At 36.6% G+C, this 22,041-nt stretch overlaps 1 protein-coding gene and 1 non-coding gene across 2 annotated transcripts in view; one reads left to right on the top strand and one right to left on the bottom strand.

Moving 5' to 3' along the window:
* ABCD3 (ATP binding cassette subfamily D member 3) overlaps window positions 1–22,041 on the top strand; it is a 72,437-nt gene that overhangs the window by 3,950 nt on the left and 46,446 nt on the right. The window contains exon 2 of the mRNA XM_077746122.1: window positions 21,432–21,468. Within this exon, the coding sequence (XP_077602248.1) occupies window positions 21,432–21,468 (37 nt within the window). The remainder of the gene's footprint in view (window positions 1–21,431; window positions 21,469–22,041) is intronic.
* Window positions 11,586–11,688, bottom strand: LOC144216760 (U6 spliceosomal RNA). Its single transcript, XR_013330745.1, has one exon. It is a non-coding gene; the product is annotated as a U6 spliceosomal RNA (small nuclear RNA).

Below are 22,041 nucleotides of genomic sequence, written 5' to 3'. Positions count from 1 at the left end.
AGAGCTTTTTAAGAAACACAAATATCATGTTACTCCTTCATTAAAGTATTCTGGTTATCCTAAAATACAAAATTCTTTTTTTTAAATAGAAAAGTTTTTTAATGTTTATTTTTGGGAGAGAGAGAGACAGAACGAGTGGGGAGTGGGAGAGAGAGAATCCCAAGCAGGCTCCATGCGGTCAGTGCAGAGCTAGACTCGGGGCTCGAACCCACGAACCGTGAGATAATGGCCTGAGCTGAAGTTGGACGGTTAACCAACTGAGCCACCTAGGTGCCCCTCTAAAATACAAAATCTTAGCACGAGAAAATCATGTTCATGATCTGGTCCTTTCCTACTGGTTCTTATACTCATCCAGCCATATGGAATAGCAGTTTCTGAGTGTGAGAGTCTTTGCTCAGCCTTTGCAGTTTGATTGCAGTAACTGTCATCCCCATCACTTCTCCCCTACCCTCTGGTGTTTATTTTCTTTCAAAACTCAGTCCAGTGAGCACTTTCTCTTAGATGTTTTCTGTCTTTTCCTGATTTCCAAATTGATTTGTCCTTTGTTCTGATGATACTCTAAGCTTTTCTCTACTTTAGTAGTTAACACTCTGTGCTCTGTATTATACTAGATTGTTTACTGAATCTCTTTAGGGCATGTATTGTGTCATGTTTAAATTCCTAGTTTGCACATGTTGTGGGATAGACAATTAAATGTTTTATGGTATACACAAATTATGTAGGGTAGTTGAAGAACTTTTAAGGGTAATTGTCTGATAGTTGGAGATCAGGACAAGTACAAACATAAGTAGAAATAGTGGGAAATTATGAGCCAGTTTTATTAAAAAAATTTTTTTTTAATGTTTTATTTATTTCTGAGAGAGAGAGCGTGAGCAAGGAAGGGTCAGAGAGACGGAGACACAGAATCTGAAGCAGGCTCCAGGCTCTGAGCTAGGCATCAGCACAGAGCCCGATGTGGGACTCGAACCCACGAACCGTGAGATCATGACCTGAGCTGAAGTCGGACGCTTAACCGACTGAGCCACCCAGGTACCCCTTCTGAGCCAATTTTAGAGGGCAAAGAGATCAGTCTGCACTGCTGTAGTATTTTATGATCTTAAAAACAAACAAACACAGAAAACAGAACAAAGCAGTTTCTTTCCCTTCCCATGAATGCTTATCAAGTTCAGATTTCTCATCCTGAATTTCAGAGCCTTCCCTCACCTGGTCTCACCTTACCTGGCTAATCTTATATGCCATTGCCTGCCAATGAGTACTCTGTGTTCCAAATAGGCAGTTTTGCTCTGTTCTTTGAACAGGCCACACTCGTTCTAGGCTTTGAAGTTTTATTCATATTAGCCATCCCTGGAATATCTCTGTATTGTCTTTTCTCCAGCTCTTATCCTTTAAGGCTTAGATTAGAGTCAGCCTTTTCATGAAGCATCATTTAACAACTCTGAATGATTTAAATAATGATTCTTCTTAACTTTCTGAAGCATGAATTTAGGTACCTTTTCTTTTGGATCAAACCATTTTATTGAGGAGCTTCAGCAAAAGATCAGTAGGCTGGAAAGAGTGAGATTTGACATCTCACAGCCTGGCTGGGGTCTCTACAGCTTCACATTTGCAAAAGCTTGGGCATTTTTCTTGTTTTATCTATTAACTGCTTGACTGGGTGTGAACTAGTTGTCAGCTATCAGGGTGTAGCTAAGTCCACCAACTTATGGTGTGATCCTTTATCCTTTTCAAAGCCCAGTCTATAGATGGTGGGAACACCGTTTTCTCCCCCAAATATTTTGAATTTCAGGGAGCTTTTGTTTTTCTTAGTTGTGCCTTATTTCACTTTTTTTTCTTGTCTCTGCACTGTTTTATTTTAAAAATATTTTTTCAATTTATTTTTTAAAAAGATTTTACTTGTAAGTAATCTCTACACCCAGTGTGGGGCTCAAATTCATGACCCTGCGATCAAGAGTCACATGCTCTTCCAACTGAGCCAGCCAAGTGCCCCAAACATATATATTTTTTAAATCTTGGTTGACATACAGTGTTATATTAGTTACAGATGTACAACATAGAAATTCTACAAGTTTATTAGTTATGCTTTGCATCACAAGTATAGCTACCAACTGTCACCATACAGTGCTATTACAATACCATTGACTATATTCCCTGTGCTGTACCTTTTATCCCTGTGATTTATTCATCCCATAACTGGAAGCCTGTACTTTCTACACCGCTTCACCCATTTTCCCCATCCCTCTACCCTGACCCCTCTGGCTACCATCAGGTCTCTCTATGTCTGAGTCTGTTTCTGCTTTTTGTTTATTTGTGTGGTTTTTTTTTTTTTTTTGGATTCCACAAATATGTGAAATCATATGGTATTTGCCTTTGTCTGATTTATTTCATTTAGCATACTGTTTTCTGAGTGCATCCATGTTGTTTCAAATGGCAAGATCTCCTTTTTTATGGCGGAGTAATATTCCTGTGTGTGTGTGTGTGTGTGTGTGTTTGTGTGTGTGTACCACATCTTTATCCATTCATCTTTCAGTGGGTGCTTAGTTTGTGTTCATATCTGGCTGTTGTAAATAATGATGCAATAAACATAGGGGTGCATATATATCTTTTTTTTTTAATGCTTATTTTTGAGAGAGACAGAGCGCAAGTGAGGGAGGACAGAGAGAGAGAGGGAGACAGAATCTGAAGCAGGCTCCGGGCTCTGAACTGGACGTGGGGCTTTAACTCACAAACTATAAGATCATGCATGGCCTGAGCTGAAGTTGGATGCTTAACCAACTGAGCCAGCCAGGCACCATGCATATGTCTTTGAATTAGTGTTTTTGTTTTCTTCGGGTAAATCCTCAGTAGTGGAATTAATGGATCATATGATATTTCTATTTCTCATTTTTGGAGGAACCTCCATACTGTTTTCCACAGCTCCTATTCCAACTTACATTCCTACCAACAAGGCATGAGGGTTCCCTTTTCTCCCCATCCTTGACAATGCTTGTTATTTTTTGTTGTTTTGATTTTAGCCATACTGACATGTGTAAGGTGATATTTTGTTCTGGTTTGTTGTTGTTGTTTTGTTTGTTTTAAATGTTTATCCATCTATTTTGAAAAAGAGGGAACCCCAGGCAGGCCCCACACCCCCAGCACAGAGCCACACGCGGGCCAGAACTCCACATGCGGGCCAGAACTCCTAAATCGTTGAGACCTCGACCTGAGCCGAAATTAAGAGTCGGACACTAACCAACTGAGCCATCCAGGTGCTCCTCTTTGTGGTCTTGATTTGCATTTGCCTGATTAGTGATGTTGATCATCTTTTCATGTGTCTGTTGGCCATTTGTATGTCTTATTTGGAAAAATGTCTATTCAGATCCTCTGCCCATTTTTAATTGGATTATTTGTTTTTGTCTTTTTGTTTTTTGTTTTGTTTTTGGCGTTGAGTTGTAGAAGCTTTTTTTTTTTAAAAAAAATTTTTTTTAATGTCTTATTTATTTCTAGGAGAGAGAGAGAGAGAGAGAGAGACAGCGCGAGCAGGAGAGGGTCAGAGAGAGGAGTCACAGACTCCGAAACAGGCTCCAGGCTCTGAGCCAGCAGTCAGCACAGAGCCCAACATGGGGCTCGAACCCATGAACTGCGAGATCATGACCTAAGCGAAAGTCAGACGCTTAACCGACTAAACCACCCAGGCGCCCCTGTAGAAGCTTTTTTTAAATGTATTTTGTATATTATCAGATATATCATTTGCAAATATCTTCTCCCATTCAGTAGGCTTCCTTTTTGTTTTGTTGATAGTTTCCTTTGCTTTACAAAAGCTTCTGCTCTTTTAGGTCCCATTTTCATTTTGTCTTTTTTATTTTTTTCATCTTTGTCTCTTGAGCTAGTCTTTTTAGTATCTGCCTTGATTCCTATAAAGCATCAGCTACAAAGCAGGTAATTGTGGTAGAGTTTTATCGAAAATTTGGGAGTGGTGGCAGGGATTATATCTCAGCATAGGGAATAGCTTAAAATGGAGACATTCTTTTATTTATATATTCCTATGATATTTCCACTGTTGTAAGTTCGTTGACTGTTTTTCCAAGAGCATCAGCCATGTGGCCTGTTGCTAGATCTTCTCTGTACCTTTTGGATATTCTCATCTCTAGTTTCTACTCCCTGTACTCTGTCCCCACTAACTTTACAACTTTCCTACATACTTCGATTCAGCTTTCTTTCCTTCCCGAGATCTACTCCTTTCAAATTAGAAGGGTCTGGCTTCCCTTTGCTCAGTTTGACAGGCTCACTAAATGTTTTGCAGAGTTCAAGCATGAGTCAGGTGAGGGGCTGGAATTGCATAAGACTCTTGGGATAAACCATGAATGGATTTTTTAGGCCCCATTTGGATCCTCAGAATAAAACGAGGGTGGTTAAGCAAAAGACCTGAAAGAATTTGCCAAGAAAAACATCTGTGTAACTGAAACCAATTGATGCAGGTCAAGTCCAGAAGCAGTGGCCCGAACTGTGGAGCTGTCTGGGGTCTTCTGGGCAGGGACTGAATACAAACTGTTTAACTAATTACTCTTCTCAGGTTTTGGTACATTAGTGTCAGTGGCCAGGCATTCTTTTTCTTTTTCTTTTAAAAAATTTTTTAAATGTTTTATTTATTTATTTTTTTGAGAGAGAGATAGAGACAGCGTGAGCAGGGGAGGGTCAGAGAGAGAGAGGGAGATACAGAATCTAGCTGTCAGCACAGAGCCCAATGTGGGGCTTGAACCAATGAATTGTGAGATCATGACCTGAGTCGATGTGGGACGCTTAACCGACTGAGCCACCCAGGCAACCCCAGGCATTCTTTCTCAAGGCTTTTTGTTCTTGCTGTTGCCTTGCCTGATATGCTCTTTCCCCAGACACTCACATTGCCAACCCTCTCTTCTTCTTCAGTCTTTCCTCAGATAACTTCTCAGGGAGATTTTTCCATTGCTATTCAGTTTAAAAAAGCATTCTTGATTCACACACTGCCCACTTTCCCAGCTTTTCCTTATCCATCAAATGTGATATTTATTTTACATATTTATCTTATTTATTGTATGTCTCTACCGCTAGGATGTAAGCCTCATGAGGGCAGCAGTTTTTGTCTGTTTTGTTCATTGATAACAGCCTCATGGGCTAGAACTGTGTCTGTCATATAGTAGCCTCTCAGAAAAGTTTGTTGAATGACTGATTCTGAGATGCTCATTTCTTAGGGCTGTGGTCACTTTTAAATAACAAGTTTTTCTTGCTATGAATGTAAATGTCTGTTAAGTATATTATGAGGTATTTAGGAGCTGGGCCCTTTTTTATGCATTGGTAAAACAAATCTTAAAAATTTATAAAAATGGTATTATTGTTTTATAATCTGCTTTTCACAGTTAACAATACAGTGGAAACATTAAATACAATTAAAAAATTAAATCATCCATAATGTCATCACTATACTGTACATAGTATTTTTATTACTTCTTATTTCTCATTTATATGCATATAGTTTTACATAATTATAATGTATGTGTTTTGCTGTTTTTATTTAACAATTAGCTATCTTCCCTGTGTTTCATCATGAACTCTGTAACTATAATTTTAAAGTACATAAATACTCCTTTGTGTGACTATCATAATTTATTTTGGGCATCTAGTTTGCTTCTGTAATTTTTCTAGATAATACTAAATATTTTTGCAGGTGAACATTTCTGTCTCTGCAGAATTATTTCCTTGGAACAAAATGCCAGAAATGGGATTATACAATTAAAGCTTATGAACTTTCCTTAGTGTTTGTGGAAAGATTGTGAACATTCTGGAGCTACACAAAGTACATGTGTTACTTTTCAAGAGTTATGCCATAGAATACTATGGAATGAGTGCAAATTTAATTCTCTAATCATTAAAGGGTATTTGAATTTTTTTTAGAACTTGAGAGGTGTAAAATAATGTCACACGATTATTTTAATTTGCAAGAATGCACATTTTTACATGCAGTAACTTGATCTTCATTGTGGAGACATTTTGGCTTAGTATATAAAACATGGTCTTTGGAGTTAGACATGGGTTCAGGTTTTATGCAGCTGTTCACTAGATCTGTAACCTTGTACAGTTTACTCAGCCTCTGAGCCTCAGTATTCTCATCTGTAGAACAGGGATAATAATACTTACCTAACTCAGCAGTTGTGAGGATGAAATTGGAAAATGCCTTAATTTAGTAGTCTCTGGAACATATGTCAATAAATAAAAGATAGCTTTAGTTCCCTATACTTGCTAAAGGAAAACTAAAATGACAGCAAAACATGCCACTATTGGGTTCTTAAAAACTGTCGAGCCTTCCTCAAAATTTCCTCAAGTGTGCCCATGAAAATCTCCCTAAAGAAGCCTTTTTGAATTGATAGAATCATTTACTCTCAGGGTTTGGAAGGTATTTAAGTTACTTTTATGTGAGTGGAATGGCCTGTTACCTGCTTTATAGATCCTAAGCTTTTGTTAAAATAGGGGAGGTTACATTTATTTTTGTGACAATCATCCATACTCTTCGCTCATATTTAGCCTACACAGTTGTTTTCCCTCCATTGCCTTCCTTAACCTGTTGTGTTTGATTTTTTTTTTCTTTTTAATTAAAACTGGGTGCAGGTATTTACGTTTATCTTTGGTCATATCACTTCCTCTAAATTCTTTTTGATCCTGCACATTTAATTACTATTCCTTCTGTATATTTTCTCAATAAATTTAAGTTATTGGACAGGACCAAGTGTAGAACAGTGTATTTATATCTCTGTAACCTTTCTGTTAATTGATACTCTTCAACTTACCTAGCACTTTTCACACCTGTCCTTCTGGCAGCGCCCTGGCACTCTGATAGTAGGGCAAGGAATCTAATCCATTCTGGGCCAGTTAAAGTCCTTTGAGATGTTACTGCTGGAGGGTCTTTCTTTTCTGGTTTTGGAGCTGTGAAAATGAGATCTTAGAGCTGTATGTGGCATTAGGTGTCTTTTGAGTGGAAAAGGTGGAGAAGTCCTGATTTGGGCCATCGTCAAATGCTTTGTACCATAATAAATGAAGGTTACAGAATTTTCATGATCCCTTCAGAGAAGGGAATGAATTTGGTACAATATGACTTTTTGGTGAACTTGTGCTTGTTCCTAGAATTTACCACCTCTAAGTACTGATGCCATGTTGTCCATTTGGATAAATAAGTTGTAATTTTTTTCCCAGGATCATTATCATTTTCATCCATGACCTGATGAATATTATTACCTTCTAATCTATTACAATAGAATACAAGCTGGAATTATAAAGAAGGAAGATAGGCTCTTTACAGTTTTCTTTGCAATTATATATATGCCAAATTAAATTTCATAAAAATGGGTATTGTATTTCTCTGTTGTTATTTCTTTTGGAATGATTTGTATGGAATGTTAGAGTTGTTTAAAATGGCATTTATAGTAATTTCTACAAAAAATTTCTTATCAGGACCTTGCTTAAGAACATTGCACTCCTATGACAGTCTTTTTATGAAGAAACCACTTTTGTTCTAGGCATTTCTGTCAATGATACAGCCTTTCGTAAATGCAAGGATAAAATTCTTTAGCTAACTGCCTGGTTGTGCCCTTCAGTGGGAACTATTGTGCATATTGAGAGAATTTGAAGTCTTCTTAAGTAAAACCATAGCAAGTGTCTTTAAAAAGTGTTTATTTTTGTTTTTATTTATTTAATTTTTAAAAATGTTTATTTTTGAGAGAGAGAGCGTGCGCAAGTGGGGTACAGGCAGAGAGAGAGAGGGAGATACAGAATCCGAAGCAGGCTCCAGGCTCTGAGCTATTAGCACAGAGCCCAGCATGGGGCTTGAACTCAAGGAACCGTGAGATTATGACCTGAGGCATAAATCAGACGGACGCTTTACTGACCCACTGCTTTACTGACCGAGCTTCCCAGGCGCCCTTAAGTGTTTTGGTTTTTTGTTTTTTTAGAAACATGCACTAGTAATCCTTTTGCTAGATTTGCAGTCCTGAATTAATGCAATTAAATTAGTACAGAATTGAAAATAAAGCTCATCAAAGCATATTCAGTCAATTTGGTATCTATTGTTACCTGGGGAGGCTTCACATTTGAGTCTGACTTTAAGAGATTTTAGTGTTTTGCTAATGGGTAGAAGGCATTCTGTGTGGGGAAAACAGCATTGAAAAAGGCATGGAGTTAATGGGGTTATGATCTGAGAAGGGACTGCGAAGACATGAAGCTGGAGGTATTACTATTAACTATTTATTGAGCACTTAACCATATTTTAAGCATTGTTCTAAGTATTTTATATTTATTCCTCACAAACGGTCTTTTGGGATAGTTATTTTATTATCTTTGTTTTAACCGTGAGGAGTCAGGTAAAAATGGTACCTGATGATGAGAGTGTTTAAGTTTGAATTAACCATGTGGAAGGTAAAAGACAGAATAAAGCATTTTTATCAAATCCTTCAGGTAGGCTTAGATTCAAAAGAACAGTGAGTAATCAGGAGTTAAAAAAAAAAAGTCTTAGGGTAAATGCAAAGCTAATTGTTAAAATTTTATGTTAATATGTTAATATTAAAATATTGGAGTCATGACGAAATAGTCTAAGATTTTAATACCTTTTTATTGTATATTATCCTACAAATAAAGAAAATTATATAAAAATACGTATAACTTAATGACTTTTTGCTTTTAAGATAAACACCCTTGTAATTCCCACCCAGGTCTAGAAAGACATCTTTGCCAGCCACCCCGGAAACCTGTGTGCCCCTTCCCAGCCATAGCCCATTCTTCTCCCTTGCTGTATAATGGTTATCCTAACTTCTAGAGTAATTGCATCTGTACTTTTTTTTTTTAATTTTATTGCCCAAACGTGCATTCCTAATGCATTGTAATTTAGTTGTGTGTTTTCTTGTTTCTCTCTCTTAATCTACATGTCCCACATGCCGTTTGTCTTGCTCCTTTCTTTCTTACAGTTTGTAGATTACACTGATTGCATAAATTTTTCTTCATTCTCTGTATTTCCTGTAGATTAGTAGTTGGATCTAAAAGCTTGATCAAAGTTTAGATTTTGTTTATTTATTTATTTTTTTGGACAAGAATACTTCTAGGTGTCGATGTGGTATGTTCTCCATCAAGATATATGTAGTGCCTCGTTTCTCTTTTTGGGATTTTTTAGCAACTATTATTGCTTGATGCCTTGATCAGTACATTTATTATGCCTTGCAAAATGGTGATTATTTGAATCCTGCTATTCTTCATTTATAAGGTAGAATGCTTCCATAAAAAGAAACTTTTCTTTACTATTTGGTTACCCAGTGATCCAACTCAATTAGGAAAGGTAAGCTAGATCTATTCTTCTTAATTTGCCAGTTTTCAGAATAATCCATCAGTTCCCTGTTCTCTGATGGTGACCAATGAGTCGTTCTTAAGTGTCATTATGAACCTATTGATTTACTACAAGTAAATATCTATTTAATGCCCTTGATTTTATACGTGCTTTGGAAAAACCCTGTTTTATGAATGTACTGGGTCTTATAAAGGAAATATAAAATGTTATCAACTTATTAAACTATGTATTCTCTATAAATTTTAGGAGCAGCATGTTGGGATTTTGATGAGGATTGTTTCTGATCTGGATCAGTGTATGATTGCCTTCTTTTTTCTTTTTTGATCAGTCTTGCAGTAAGTTTGTAAGATGTGTGAAGTTTTAAAAAAAAATCCAGCTTTCAGTTTTGCTTTACCTCTATTTAGTGTCTGTTTCTTACTTCATTATTTTTTCCTTCTTTCTGTATTCTTTTATTCTTCACACTTTATTCAGTTAATTTTATTTTTCTAATGTTCTGAGAGATATGAATTTCCAGACTTTTTTTTCTAAAGTGTGCAGTTAAGGTTATAAAGTCCTCTCTAAGCACTCGTTAATTGCAGCACACAGGTTTTTTGATCTATAAACTTTACTGTTTTGTAAACATATTTCATGTGTATATCATACATTTCAAAAATATTTTTATTTTGCTGACCTATGACTTTTCACAAGTCTATCTTTTTACTTATGTCAGTTATCTATTGTTGCATAAAAAACCACCCCACAACTTAATGGCTTTTTGCCTCAATTCTGTGGGTTGCTGGTTTTGTCAGTTTGCTTGTGAGGCTGCATTCAACTAGAGGATTGGCTGCACAGGAAGATTCAAGATGGCGTCACTCANGGGGGGGGTGCGGGGTGCGTAGGTGCCTTGGTTCTCATCTAAGTAACTTTTTATCATCCAGTAGGCTTGACCACTTTCCTCATGTGGTAGTCTCAGGTCAGCATTCCAAGAGGAAAAAGTAAAAGTAGAAAGGTTTTTGCCACATTCTTTTGGTTAGAGCAAGCCACAAGCTTGGCCCAGATTCAAGGATGAGAAGACAGATTCCTCCTTTTTAAGAACACAAAGAATGTGTCTTGTATTTAATTTACCAGAATTTGAGGACATTTGGAAAGTTTTCTTGTATTTTTTCTTTTTATTTAATTAACAATGTAATTAACAACATAATTGCTTTGAAGTTAGTATTTCTTTTTTTCATTATTTTTATTCCTTCTAGTAGTTTGGAAATTATTCTTTATTTTAATTTTTTTCTTTTACTGGTTACCCTAGAAATTTTAACATGTATTAAAAATTTCAAGGTTAACCATTAGTCAATAATACTTTATCATTTTCCTAAGCAGTAAAATGACTTTAGAGCAGTGGCTCCACTTAGTTTCCTCCTCATTTATATGCATTTGGTGTGGTGGGTTTTTTTTTTTAAAGTACTAAAAGACATTGTTTTGTGTAATTTTCATTTAGAGTTATATTTACTACTTTTTGCTCTTCACTCATTTTTGCAATCTGCACCTTCTAAGCAGAGTCACTCTCCCCACCACCAGCAATATGACCTTTAGTACAAATCTACTGATAATGAACTTTCTCCATTTTGTCAGTTAGTATCTTTATTTACTTTCATTCATGGAAGTGTTTTTTCCCCCTGGATATATAATTCTTTATTTTTTTGGGGGGAGAGAGAGAGCGAGAGAGAGTGAGAGAGCGCACAAACAGGGAAGGGGCAGAGAAAGAGAATCCCAAGCAGACTGCATTGTCAGCAAAGAGCCTGAGGTGGAACTTGAACCCACAAACTGTGAGATCATGACCTGAGCCTAAACCAAGAGTCAAATGCTAATAACTGAGCCACCCATGTGCTCCTAGAAAATTTAATTCTTGATTGGCAGTGATTGTCTTTCTATCCACTGAATATTTGATTCCACCATTTTCTGATTTCCATTATTAATATTGGGAAGTCAGCTACCAATTTGTAACTGTTGCCCCTTTGAAGGTAATGGGTCTTTTTTTCTCCTCTAGCTCCAGCTTTTAGGGATTTATCTTTATCTTTGATTATGATTTGGTTAGGTGTGGATATTTTTATCCTGCTTAGGATTTGCTGGGCCTTTTTGACTTTATGGATTGGTTTCTCTTCCATTTTGGAATATTCTCAGCCATATGCCTTGTTCTCTTTTTTTATCTTCTTCCTGGACACCAACTAAGATAGTCCCATTATAACCACAGTCTCTTACTTTTTTTTTTTCCCCTTTCAAAACACTTCATAAATTTGTGTTTCATCCTAGTGTGGAGGACATGCTGATCTTCCTTCTCTGTGTTATTACAATTTTAGTACGTGTGCTGCTCATGTGAGCAATGTCTTATTTTGTTTTTCATCTTTTTGTTTACTTTTCATTATACTCTGGATAGTAAATTCTGATTTAGCTCTGAGATTATAATTTGTCTCTTCAGCTGTGTGAAATCTTCTAAAACTATTAGATATTTAATTTCACTTGTATGTGTTATTTTTTAAAATGTCATTTGGTTCTCTTAGGTTTGTGTTGCTTTTTATAATTTACTTGGTTTGGTAGATATGTTTATTTTGTGTATTTCTTTAAATGTAGTCATTTTCTTTTAGGTTGTGTTTGGAAATTCCAGCATCTGAAATCTTTGTGGGTCTCCTGTTTTCTTTAATTTCTTCTGGTTCCTGTTTATGGAGTCAGTTTGCTGTGTGCTTGGTTACTTTGATTATACTCTGGACATTTTATTACATATAGGGTTGTGCCTAGGTGGCTCAGTTGGTAAAGCATCTAGCTCTTGACTTTGGCTCAGGTCATGATCTCACAGTTTGTGGGTTCAAGCCCCCTGTTGGGGTCTGTGCTGACAGTTTGGAGCCTGCTTGGGGTTCTGTCTCTCCACCCCTCCCCCTATTCATGTGCTTACTCTCTGTTTCTCTCTCTCAAAATAAATAAAGTTAAAAAAAAACTAAAATTACTTGTAGGAATAGTTTTGAGGCTTATGGTAAGCACATTTTCCTTTAAGAGAAAAGTTTGCTTTTTACAGTAGCTGGAGGCATTATCATTCAGGTTTACAACTTAAACCAAATTCCTTAAGAGCACAGTCTAAAATTTTTAGTACTGCATTTTAATAAACAGACGCAGAACTGACATTTCAGAGTCTATATTTTTGTTTCCCAGAGGAGTCATATCATTATGTATCACATTATTGTCATGTTAATGTCTTTCAAATTAATAACTACTCTCGAACTTCAAATGTAAACTTTAAAAAAATTGTCTTCTGGACAATTACGCATGATTATCTTATGGAGACTTGAAATTGGACATGTACAATGAGTCCACTTCTTATTTCCCTGAATGCTTTTTTTTTTTTTAACATTTGTTTATTTTTGACACAGAGAGACAGACAGAGACAGAGAGACAGACAGACTCTGAAGCTTGAGTGGGGGGAGGGACAGAGAGAGAGAGGGAGATCTAGAATCCAAAGCAGGCTCCAGGCTCTGAGCTGTCAGCACAAAGCCTGATGCAAGGCTTGAACTCAGGAACTGTGAGATCATGACCTGCGCTGAAGTCGGATGCTTAACCGACTGAGCCACCCCACGCGCCCCTCTGAATGCTTTTTTTACTGTTATTCTTTTTATGGTTAACAGAATCACTGTCCTCTAGTTCCTCATGGTGTAAATTGTTGGTGAAACCTGAGGAAAATGATCTTTGCCTTTCATGGCATCAGTTTGGAGCTGATGGTTTCTACCATCTCCTCCATCTTTACACAGTTTTTAAAGTCTGTGCTCTTCTCCACTTATTTCCATATTCATTTGAACCTTGAACAATGTAGGGATTAGGGGTACTGAACTCCCACGCATTTGACAATCTGTGTATAATTTTGAACTTCCCACAAATTTAACTAATCGCCTATTATTAACTGACCAGAAGAAGCCTTACTGGTAACATAAACATCGATGAACACATATTTAGTGTGTTATATGCATTATGTACTGTATTCTTACAATGAAGTAAGACAGAGAAAAAAAACCATTACTCACAAAATCGTAAGGAAGAGAAAATGCTTTTGTAGTCCTGTACTGTAAAAAAAAATCTGTGTATAGTGGTCCCGCACAGTTCAAACCTGTGTTGTTGAGGGTTGGCTGTAGTCCCAGCTCTGATCTATTCCCTCACTCTGTCATTTCTAGCAGTTTTCCTCTTTCTTTCCATTCCCATAGCAGCTGCCTATGTTCAGGTCTTCACCTTTGAGCCCTAATTAGCCTAATTTGGGTGTATGCTATGTATACACACGCATATACACACACACACACAACACACACACACGCATGCACACACTATTTGATATGGCTATGGAACTGAATTGAAAGAGGTTAGAGATGATAAGGAAACTAATTAGAAAGGAGGTAGGAAGAGTATAGTACTTTATGTGACAAATTTTGATGGCCTGAATTGAAGTCCTGGCAATACAGATGAAAAGAAGAGCATAAGAGAGCGATTGGATATGAAGAGTATGAGAAAGGGAGAATGCTTAAGAATAGTTCCCACGTTTGTGGTTTGGTTGGTGTTCAGATGAAGCTGCATTCACTGAGTTAGAGCCCAGGTTCAGTATGAGAAGATGAAAGACTAGATTTGAGGTGGAAAAGTAAGTTCAGAAGTATTAAATATTATTTAACTTTTAGAATTTTATTTTGGAATATAGTGATAGATTATTCCATCAACATTAATGAATCAATGATTTAAAACCAATTTACTGTTTACAAAAGAAAAATAATTAATATAAAAAAATCTTGGACATTAACTGGAATAAATAATTCTTTATAGTCTTTTACCCCCAGCACTGGTGATTAGTTGTAGCAATATTATTTCACCTATCACTGTAAGTGAATGTTGATTCCATTTTTATTGACCTTAAAATTTTTGGCTGTTTTTTAAATGATAAACTTGTAGAAGAGCTGTAAAAAAAAAAAGTAGCATATGCTTAATTTCATGCTTCTGCATATTTAAGGAAGTACCAATTTCATTTAAGGTAATGATGGGATCTGTAAGAATTATTTTTTCCTTCAGAAGAGGTTCATACATTATCCCACGTCTGAGAAATACTGGCCTGGAAGAATTAAATAGATGAGAAGAGCTTTAGGGACAAAATTACTGTTCTGGTTAAATAAATCCTGATTAAAGTTTTCAGAATTATGTTCTTCCTTTTTTACTTTGAAAGCTCTTATCTAAAAACTTCTCTATTTTAATTACTGACAGTTCTTTTTCCTAGTCTTACAGTTGTCTCCTCCCATCTTTAGGGGAAGTTCCTGCCTGCTAATTTTATGTTTTGCTGGCAGTATTAAGGAACAGCTAACTCTTTCTATCTCCCTCGCCTCTCCAAAAATAAAGAATGAACGAAATGTACCTAGGTATGTTAGTATTTTTTTAATGGCTTTATTGAAACATTCTGATATACAGTAAACTGCTGATATTTAAAGTATACAACTTGATGAATTTTGGCATGTAACGCCTCTGAAATAATTGCTCCAGTCAAGGTAATGAACATTTTCATCATCCCAAAGTTCCTTGTGACCCTTTGTAGTCAGTCCCCTCCCTGCCCTTGAAGCAACCACTAATCTGCCTTCTGTAATTATAGATTGGTTTTAGTTGCTCTAGGTAGAATTCCCTAGGTGGACTATACGTTATATACTTTTGTGTCTAGCTACTTTCTGTCAGCACATTGCTTTTGAGATTCATCCATGTTGTGTGTAGCAATAGTTTATTTTTTTAATTGTTGAGTATATTTTATGGAAATACCACTTGTTTATTGATGGACATTTGGATTGTTTCCAGTTTTTGACTATTAAAAATAAAGCTGCTGTGAACATTTTTGTAGAGTATATGTACAGAGATATGCTTTCATTTCCTTTGAGCAAACAGGAATGGCTGGGTTGTGTGGTGGGTGTATGTTTAACTTTTTAAGAAACTGTTTTCCAAAGTGATTGTATCATATTCTATTCCCATCAACAGTATATAGAAGGATTGCAGTTGTTACACATCCTTGATAACTCTTGGTATGATCAGTCTTCTTAATCTGAGCCATTCTAGTAGATGTGTGTAGTAATTTCTCACTGTGATCTTAACTTGCATTTCTCTAAGAACTAAGGGAACATTTGAGTTTGACTCGTGTTTATTTTCCATCCCTATGTTTTCCTTGGCACATTGTCTGTTTAAACCTTTAGATGAATTGTCTTCTTATTTGACTGTAAGATTATTACGTATTCTGAGTATGTTTTTTTCTGGAATATATGTTTTGTTTTCTTTTCAAGTTTATTTATTTATTCTGAGAGAGAGAACACATGAGGTGGGGAGGGGCAGAGAGAGAATCCCAAGCAGGCTCCGCACTGGTAGCCTGAGATCACCACATGAGCCAACGTCCAGAGTTGTATGGTCAACATCCACCCAGGTGTCTCTGGACTTATGCTTTATAAATATTTTCTTACTAGCATCTTTTGAAGAACAAACATTTAAAATTTTGATGATGTCCAAGGTATTGATTTTTTTTTTTTCTGGTTCAGCTTGTACTTTGTGTGTCCTATTTAACAAATCTTTGTGGGTTTTTTTTTTTAATTTTTTTATTTATTTCTGAGAGAGAGAGACAGCGTGAGCAGGGGAGGGTCAGAGAGAGAGGGAGACACAGAATCTGAAACAGGCTCCAGGCTCTGAGCTAGCTGTCAGCACAGAGCCCAATGCAAGGCTCGAACCCATGAACCGTGAGATCATGACCTGAGCTGAAGTCGGACGCTTAACTGTCTGAGCACCCCAACAAATCTTTGTTTTAACTCAAGGTTACTAAGATTATTTTTCCTGTTTTCTTCTAGAAGTTTCATAGTTTTAGCTCTTACATTTAGGTCTGTGTTCCACTTTAAGTTAATTCTTTTTGTATATGGTATGCAATAAGTGTTGGGGTTAATTTAGTTTACATATAGCTATCCAGTTGATCTGGTACCATTTGTTAAAACAATTGTTTTTGGGTCATCTGGGTGGCTCAGTCGGTTAACTGTCTGACATCGGCTCAGGTCATGATCTGGTGGTTTGTGAGTACGAGTCCTATGTTGGGCTCTGTGCTGACAGTTTAGTCCCTGGAGCCTGCTTCATTTCTGTATCTCCCTCTTTGTCCTTCCCCAGCTTGTGCTCTTTCTTTTTCTCTCAAAAATAAATAAAACATTAAAATTTACATTAAAAAGATTATTCTTTCTGCATTGAATTGTCTTAGCACCTTTGTGTTAAATCAATTGGCCATATAAGTATGGGTCTCTTTCTGGGCTTTTCTGTTCCTTTGATCCCTATTTGTACTCTAATATGACACTTTCTTGATTATTATAGCCTTGAAATGAGGTACAATTCTTCTGACTTTGTTCTTTTCCAAAGTTTATTGGTTATTCTAGGTCCTTTGTAATTACAAATGAAACTTTTTTAAATGTTAACTTATTTTTGAGAGAGAGAGAGCGCGAGATAGAGAGGAGAGAGGGAGAGAGAGGGAGAGAGAGGGAGAGCACACACGTGGGAGGGGCAGAGAGGGGGGAGACACAGAATCTGAAGCAGGCTCCAGGCGCTGGGCTTGTCGGCACAGAGCCTGACGTGGGTCTTGAACTCATGAACTGTGGGATCATGACCTGAGCTGAAGTTAGATGCTTAACTAATTGAGCCACCCAGGCACCCCTGCAATTACAAGTGAAATTTAAAATTACCTTGTTACTCTCTGGAAAAAAGCCTGATGAGATTTTGATTGTGATTGCATTGAATTTCTAAATCAATTTGGAGAGAATTGACATGTTAACAATATTGAGTCTTTTGATCCATGAGCATATCTCTATCTAGTTATCTGTAATTTCTCTACAGTGTATTGTAGTTTTCAGCATATAGGTTTTGCACATCTTTTTCTCCTTTCCAAATTTATTGTGAAATATTTAATATTTGGGTGCTTTTGTAAATGATATGTTTAGAATTTCAATTTCCAATGATTCTTTGCATATATGTAGAAATATAATTGATATTTATGTATAGGATGTTGTATCCTGGAGCTTGGTTGAACTCACTTAGCTTTTTAATAGATTCCTTAGGATTTGCTATATACATGATTATAGATAGTGTTACTTCTTCTTTTCAATACTGTGTGCCTTTTATTTGTCTTTCTTATCTTATTGCACTGTGTTTTCCAGTAACTATATTGAATAGAAGTAGTGAAAGTTGGCATCTTTGCCATGTGCCACGTCTTACAGAGATTCATTCTTTCATTAATAAGTATGATAATAGCTGTAGGTTTTTGTTTATGTCCTTTATCAGATTGAAGAAGTTCTTTTTATTCCTAGTTTGGTAAGAGTTTTTATGATGAATAGGTGTTGGAATATATATGTCAAGGGCCTTTTCTCTGTATCTGTTGATAGGATCATATGGTTATTATTTTTTTGACTGTTAATATGGATGAATTAAGATGATTTTCAGATGTGAACCTGAACTTCCATTTCTTGGATAAATCTCTTATATATTTTTTGTAAGTAGTTGGTTATTGGTGTTTTGTTTTTTTTTTTAACATGTTTGCCAAATAAAAAGAAGTTGGCACAGAGCACTTCTGGCAGCATGCCAAAATGCAGAGGTTGTTCTGAGGGAGTGCACTTGCAGACATTTGAATCCTGAGCTGAACTAGCCACTTTTCCCTAGAACATCATTATTTTTACCTGAAAGAATGACAGAATAATTGTGATTCGTTGGCCTATAAGATGCAGACATCTTATAGTACTGTCAAGGAAAAACAGCAATGTTTGTTGCTAATGTTACAATTGGAGCTTTCATATGAAAATTAGGATTTGGAAAGCTTGTCTTTGCCACCATGAGCTGGATGCCTTTTCAATGGTTAAGACTTTTCTGGGAGCTCTTGGGTGGCTCAGTTGATGGAGAGTCCGACTCTTTTCCTTTCTCTTTCTTTCTTTCTAGAGTGCAAGTGGGACGGAGAGAGAGAAAGAGAGGGAGAGAATCTTAAGCAAGGTCCATGCTCAGTGTGGAGCCAGGTGTGGGACTGGATCCCACAACCCTGGGATCATGACCTGAGCCAAAATGGAGAGTCAGATGCTAAGGGTGCCTGGGTGGCTCAGTCATTTGAGCATCTGACTCTTGATTTTGGTGTGGAGCCAGCTTAAGAATCTCTCTCTCTCTCTGCCCCTCTCTGCCACTTGCACGCGTTCTCTCTCTCTCTCTCTCAAATTAAAAACAAAAGACTTTTCTGGTGAGATTGGTGGCTTTATTAACATATCATTTTCAAAATGTTGCATAATAAAATTTATTACATTTGGAAGGTCTGCTACACAACTCAGTGAGTCAGTATTTCACAAAAGACTAATACATGTTACACAATTTTGCATGGATAAGAGATCCACTGAAAGTAATGTAATATAGACCAATGGATTTTATTGTATAGATTCAAAGGTTCATTGATTTCATACTGCACTGTAACATTACAGTATCAGGGAAGAATATCCCCAGTTATGAAAATACTCCCATTTGACAACTATCTGTATGATGATAGATAGAAAGAATGACTCTAATATGAGAACCCAGTTTTCTTTGATTAAGTCAGGCATTAATGAGATTTTCCAAAATACAAGACAGGGCTACTTTCCTAACTAACTTTTTTGTTTGGGAAAATATAGCTATTTTTATAAAAATTTTATTTAACATGTAATATATATATTATCTTTAAAAGAATTTTGTTGTACCCTGAAATGTAATAAGACAACTAATGACTAATGACTATTGTAGATTACAAATTCCTTGCCATTAGTGTAAAAATCAGCAATATATTTTTAACATACTTAACTTTATTGTAATGCGTTTAGCTTGTAAGATCTTTTTGGTAGCCAAAGAATACACAAAAGTAGAAGACATATCTGTCGTAGAGCCTTTTTTTGGTTTCATAGGATAAAAATCAAGAAAAGGTAAATACTGAATACTTGTTAGAATTGAATCTGCCTGCTGGTAAGTAGATCATGTTTTGGAAGTAAATTAACTTCTTTCCAGGCTGTGGCATGACATTTCAAGTGAAAAAAATGTAACTCAATAATTAGGATTCCAGCATACTATTCTCTTTTATCTTAAATGATCTACATATATTTATGTAGTTAGTGTCTTCAATATTGAGAAAATTCATGGAACACATTAAATCTTTTTTTTTTTTAAGTTTATTTAATTGGAGAGGGACAGAGATTGCGGCTGGGGGAGGGACAGAGAAAGGGGGAAAATCTCAAGCAGGCTCCATGCTGTCAGTGTCTGATGCCAGGCTCAGACTCATGAAACTGAGATCATGACCTGAGCCGAAATCAAGAGTGAGATGCTCAACCTACTGAGCCACCCAGGCACTCCTTAAAGAATTCTTTAAAAAAGGAATTTAGAAATCCTTATAGGGGCGCCTGGGTGGCTTAGTCGGTTAAGCGTCCGACTTTCGCTTAGGTCATGATCTCGCAGTTCGTGGGTTCGAGCCCCGCGTTGGGCTCTGTGCTGACTGCCAGCTCAGAGCCTGGAGCCTGCTTCAGTCTGTGACTCCCTCTCTCTCTGACCCTCCCCTGCTCACGCTGTCTCTCTCTCTCCTAGAAATAAATAAAACATTAAAAAAAAAATATTAAAAGAAATCCTTATAAAAGGGAGCTCATAATTAATTACACCTGCCTGAACATATATATAAAGGCATTTTCTGAAACAATTTTAAACTCTCATAAAAAATTTAAAACAGAAAGGCAGTCCTTCAATACAATTGAAAATAGAAAAAATAATAAACCCAAGTACTCTTAGAATAAGAGCATTTACTAAACTGTAATTAAGTTTGACTTGCTAGCCTTGTTCAGTGATCTGGTATATTATTAAAGAAAGTGTTCTTTTTAGATTGTTGGAACTCAGATAAGTGTTGAACAGAGAGTATTGTACAATATATGCCCCCTATAGTAGACATGGCAGTTTGCTACCCACATTCCCCTTCAAAGAAGGGCTTATTGTCAGCTGTGAGGAGTTGGATCACCAAGTAACCCCTCTGCCTGCACCTTAGAGTCTGCCTAGAGTCACCTTCCCCAAGCTCATGACCTCTCTGGACCAGCATGCATTTGTAGACTGAACAAGGAGAAGGTAGAAAGACCCAGCCTTGTCAACCTTTCACAGAGCAGGTACAGTACCTGCTACAGGGCTTCCTGCCTAGTTGGTTGAAATTTGATTGGGCCTGCATCACAGTTTGAGCTTTGTCCAGACTTGCTTTCCTTGCCTTCCTTTCATAGGCATTGATCCCCAATAAACATTTTATACTCCAAGCACCACCTCATGTCTGCTTTGGAGAGACCAACCTGCAGTAGCTCCTGATCTCATGAAACTAACTTATAGGGAGGAAGTATTCATCAAATAAGAGATTTAAAATGTGATCGTTGTTGTACAGAATCATAGGGTTCTATGGTAGTGTGTTATAAAAAGAACCCAAGCCTGATTATTGTATTGCTTAGGGAGGTAACCTAAGTTAGTGGTCAGACATGGGTATAATGGCCAAATGAATCGCTTTGAGTAGCGTGAACCATGCCACTTACTTACCAAGCCAGTTTTTTATTTGTAACATGGAATGGCACATGGTCCTTCGGCTACTAACCTGGAATTGCTCACATGGCTGGGAGAAGATTCCCTGCAGCAAAAAAGAGAGGGCCCAGTGCACAGTTTTCAGGCACAGTTTTCAGGCCCTCATTCTGTCAATTTGCTAATATCCCATTGGCCAAAGCAGGTTTTTTGCATGGCCAATCTTTGATTCAAAGATGGAGAAATAGATTCTGCCTCTCCACGGGAAAACTTATGAAATGAGTGTGTGCGTAAAAAATTAATAATACAATGCTTGATATAGTAGTAGTTAACATTTATTGAGCATTTTCTCTAATACTTAGTAAGGGGCAGCTGGACTATTATATTTAATACATTCTATCTTTGATATGAAAAAGAAGGAACTCATTTGGAGAATTTGGTATATTCTTCTGATGTCTTAAAATAATTTTTATGATGGGAACAGTTTGCAAATAAAGCTCCCTCTCTTTTCTTTTTTCCTCTGCAGTAAGAAAAGTGGAAAACCACCATTACAGAACAATGAGGTAAAATTTTAAATAACCTACTCTTTGGGATTTCATGTATTTATTTCATTTATTTTGTTACAGAAATTTGAATTAAGATAAAATCACATAATTTTAGAATGAGAAGGGAATTTAATTATTCAGTCCACTGTATATTACAGGAATTCTTTTTGAACTAGGATTCCTTGGTAGGTGACTTCTAGTATTTATCTGAACCTGTTCATATGATGAGGAGTAACACATAGGAGGCAGCCATTACTGTCGTTCTGACCCATAATCAGATTAATCTTCCCCTCTACTCTTTTAGTGATTGATTCTCTTTTGTCTTTTGTAGCCATATAGGACAAGCCTGCTCTATTTTCTCTAATAGACTTTCATATTGTTTAAAGATAGTTTATCTTCCAAGTCTTTTTTTCCATGCTAAGCAACCCTCATTCCTTCACTTGTTTCTTATTGGTCATGGTTTCTAATCCTTTTTCAATTCCATATACGTTCTTCTGGACCGGCATTGGTTAGTTTCTCTAGACATTATTCTTAGACTAGAACATTTGGCTAGCATGGAATACATCAGCACTGTCACCTCTCTTAATATGA

The sequence above is a fragment of the Crocuta crocuta genome, unplaced genomic scaffold, assembly GCF_008692635.1.
Source record: "Crocuta crocuta isolate KB4526 unplaced genomic scaffold, BGI_CrCroc_1.0 scaffold48, whole genome shotgun sequence".
Lineage (NCBI taxonomy): Eukaryota > Metazoa > Chordata > Mammalia > Carnivora > Hyaenidae > Crocuta > Crocuta crocuta.
The sequence above is the reverse complement of the archived record's forward strand: the minus strand, read 5'-3'. Positions and strand labels throughout refer to the sequence as shown.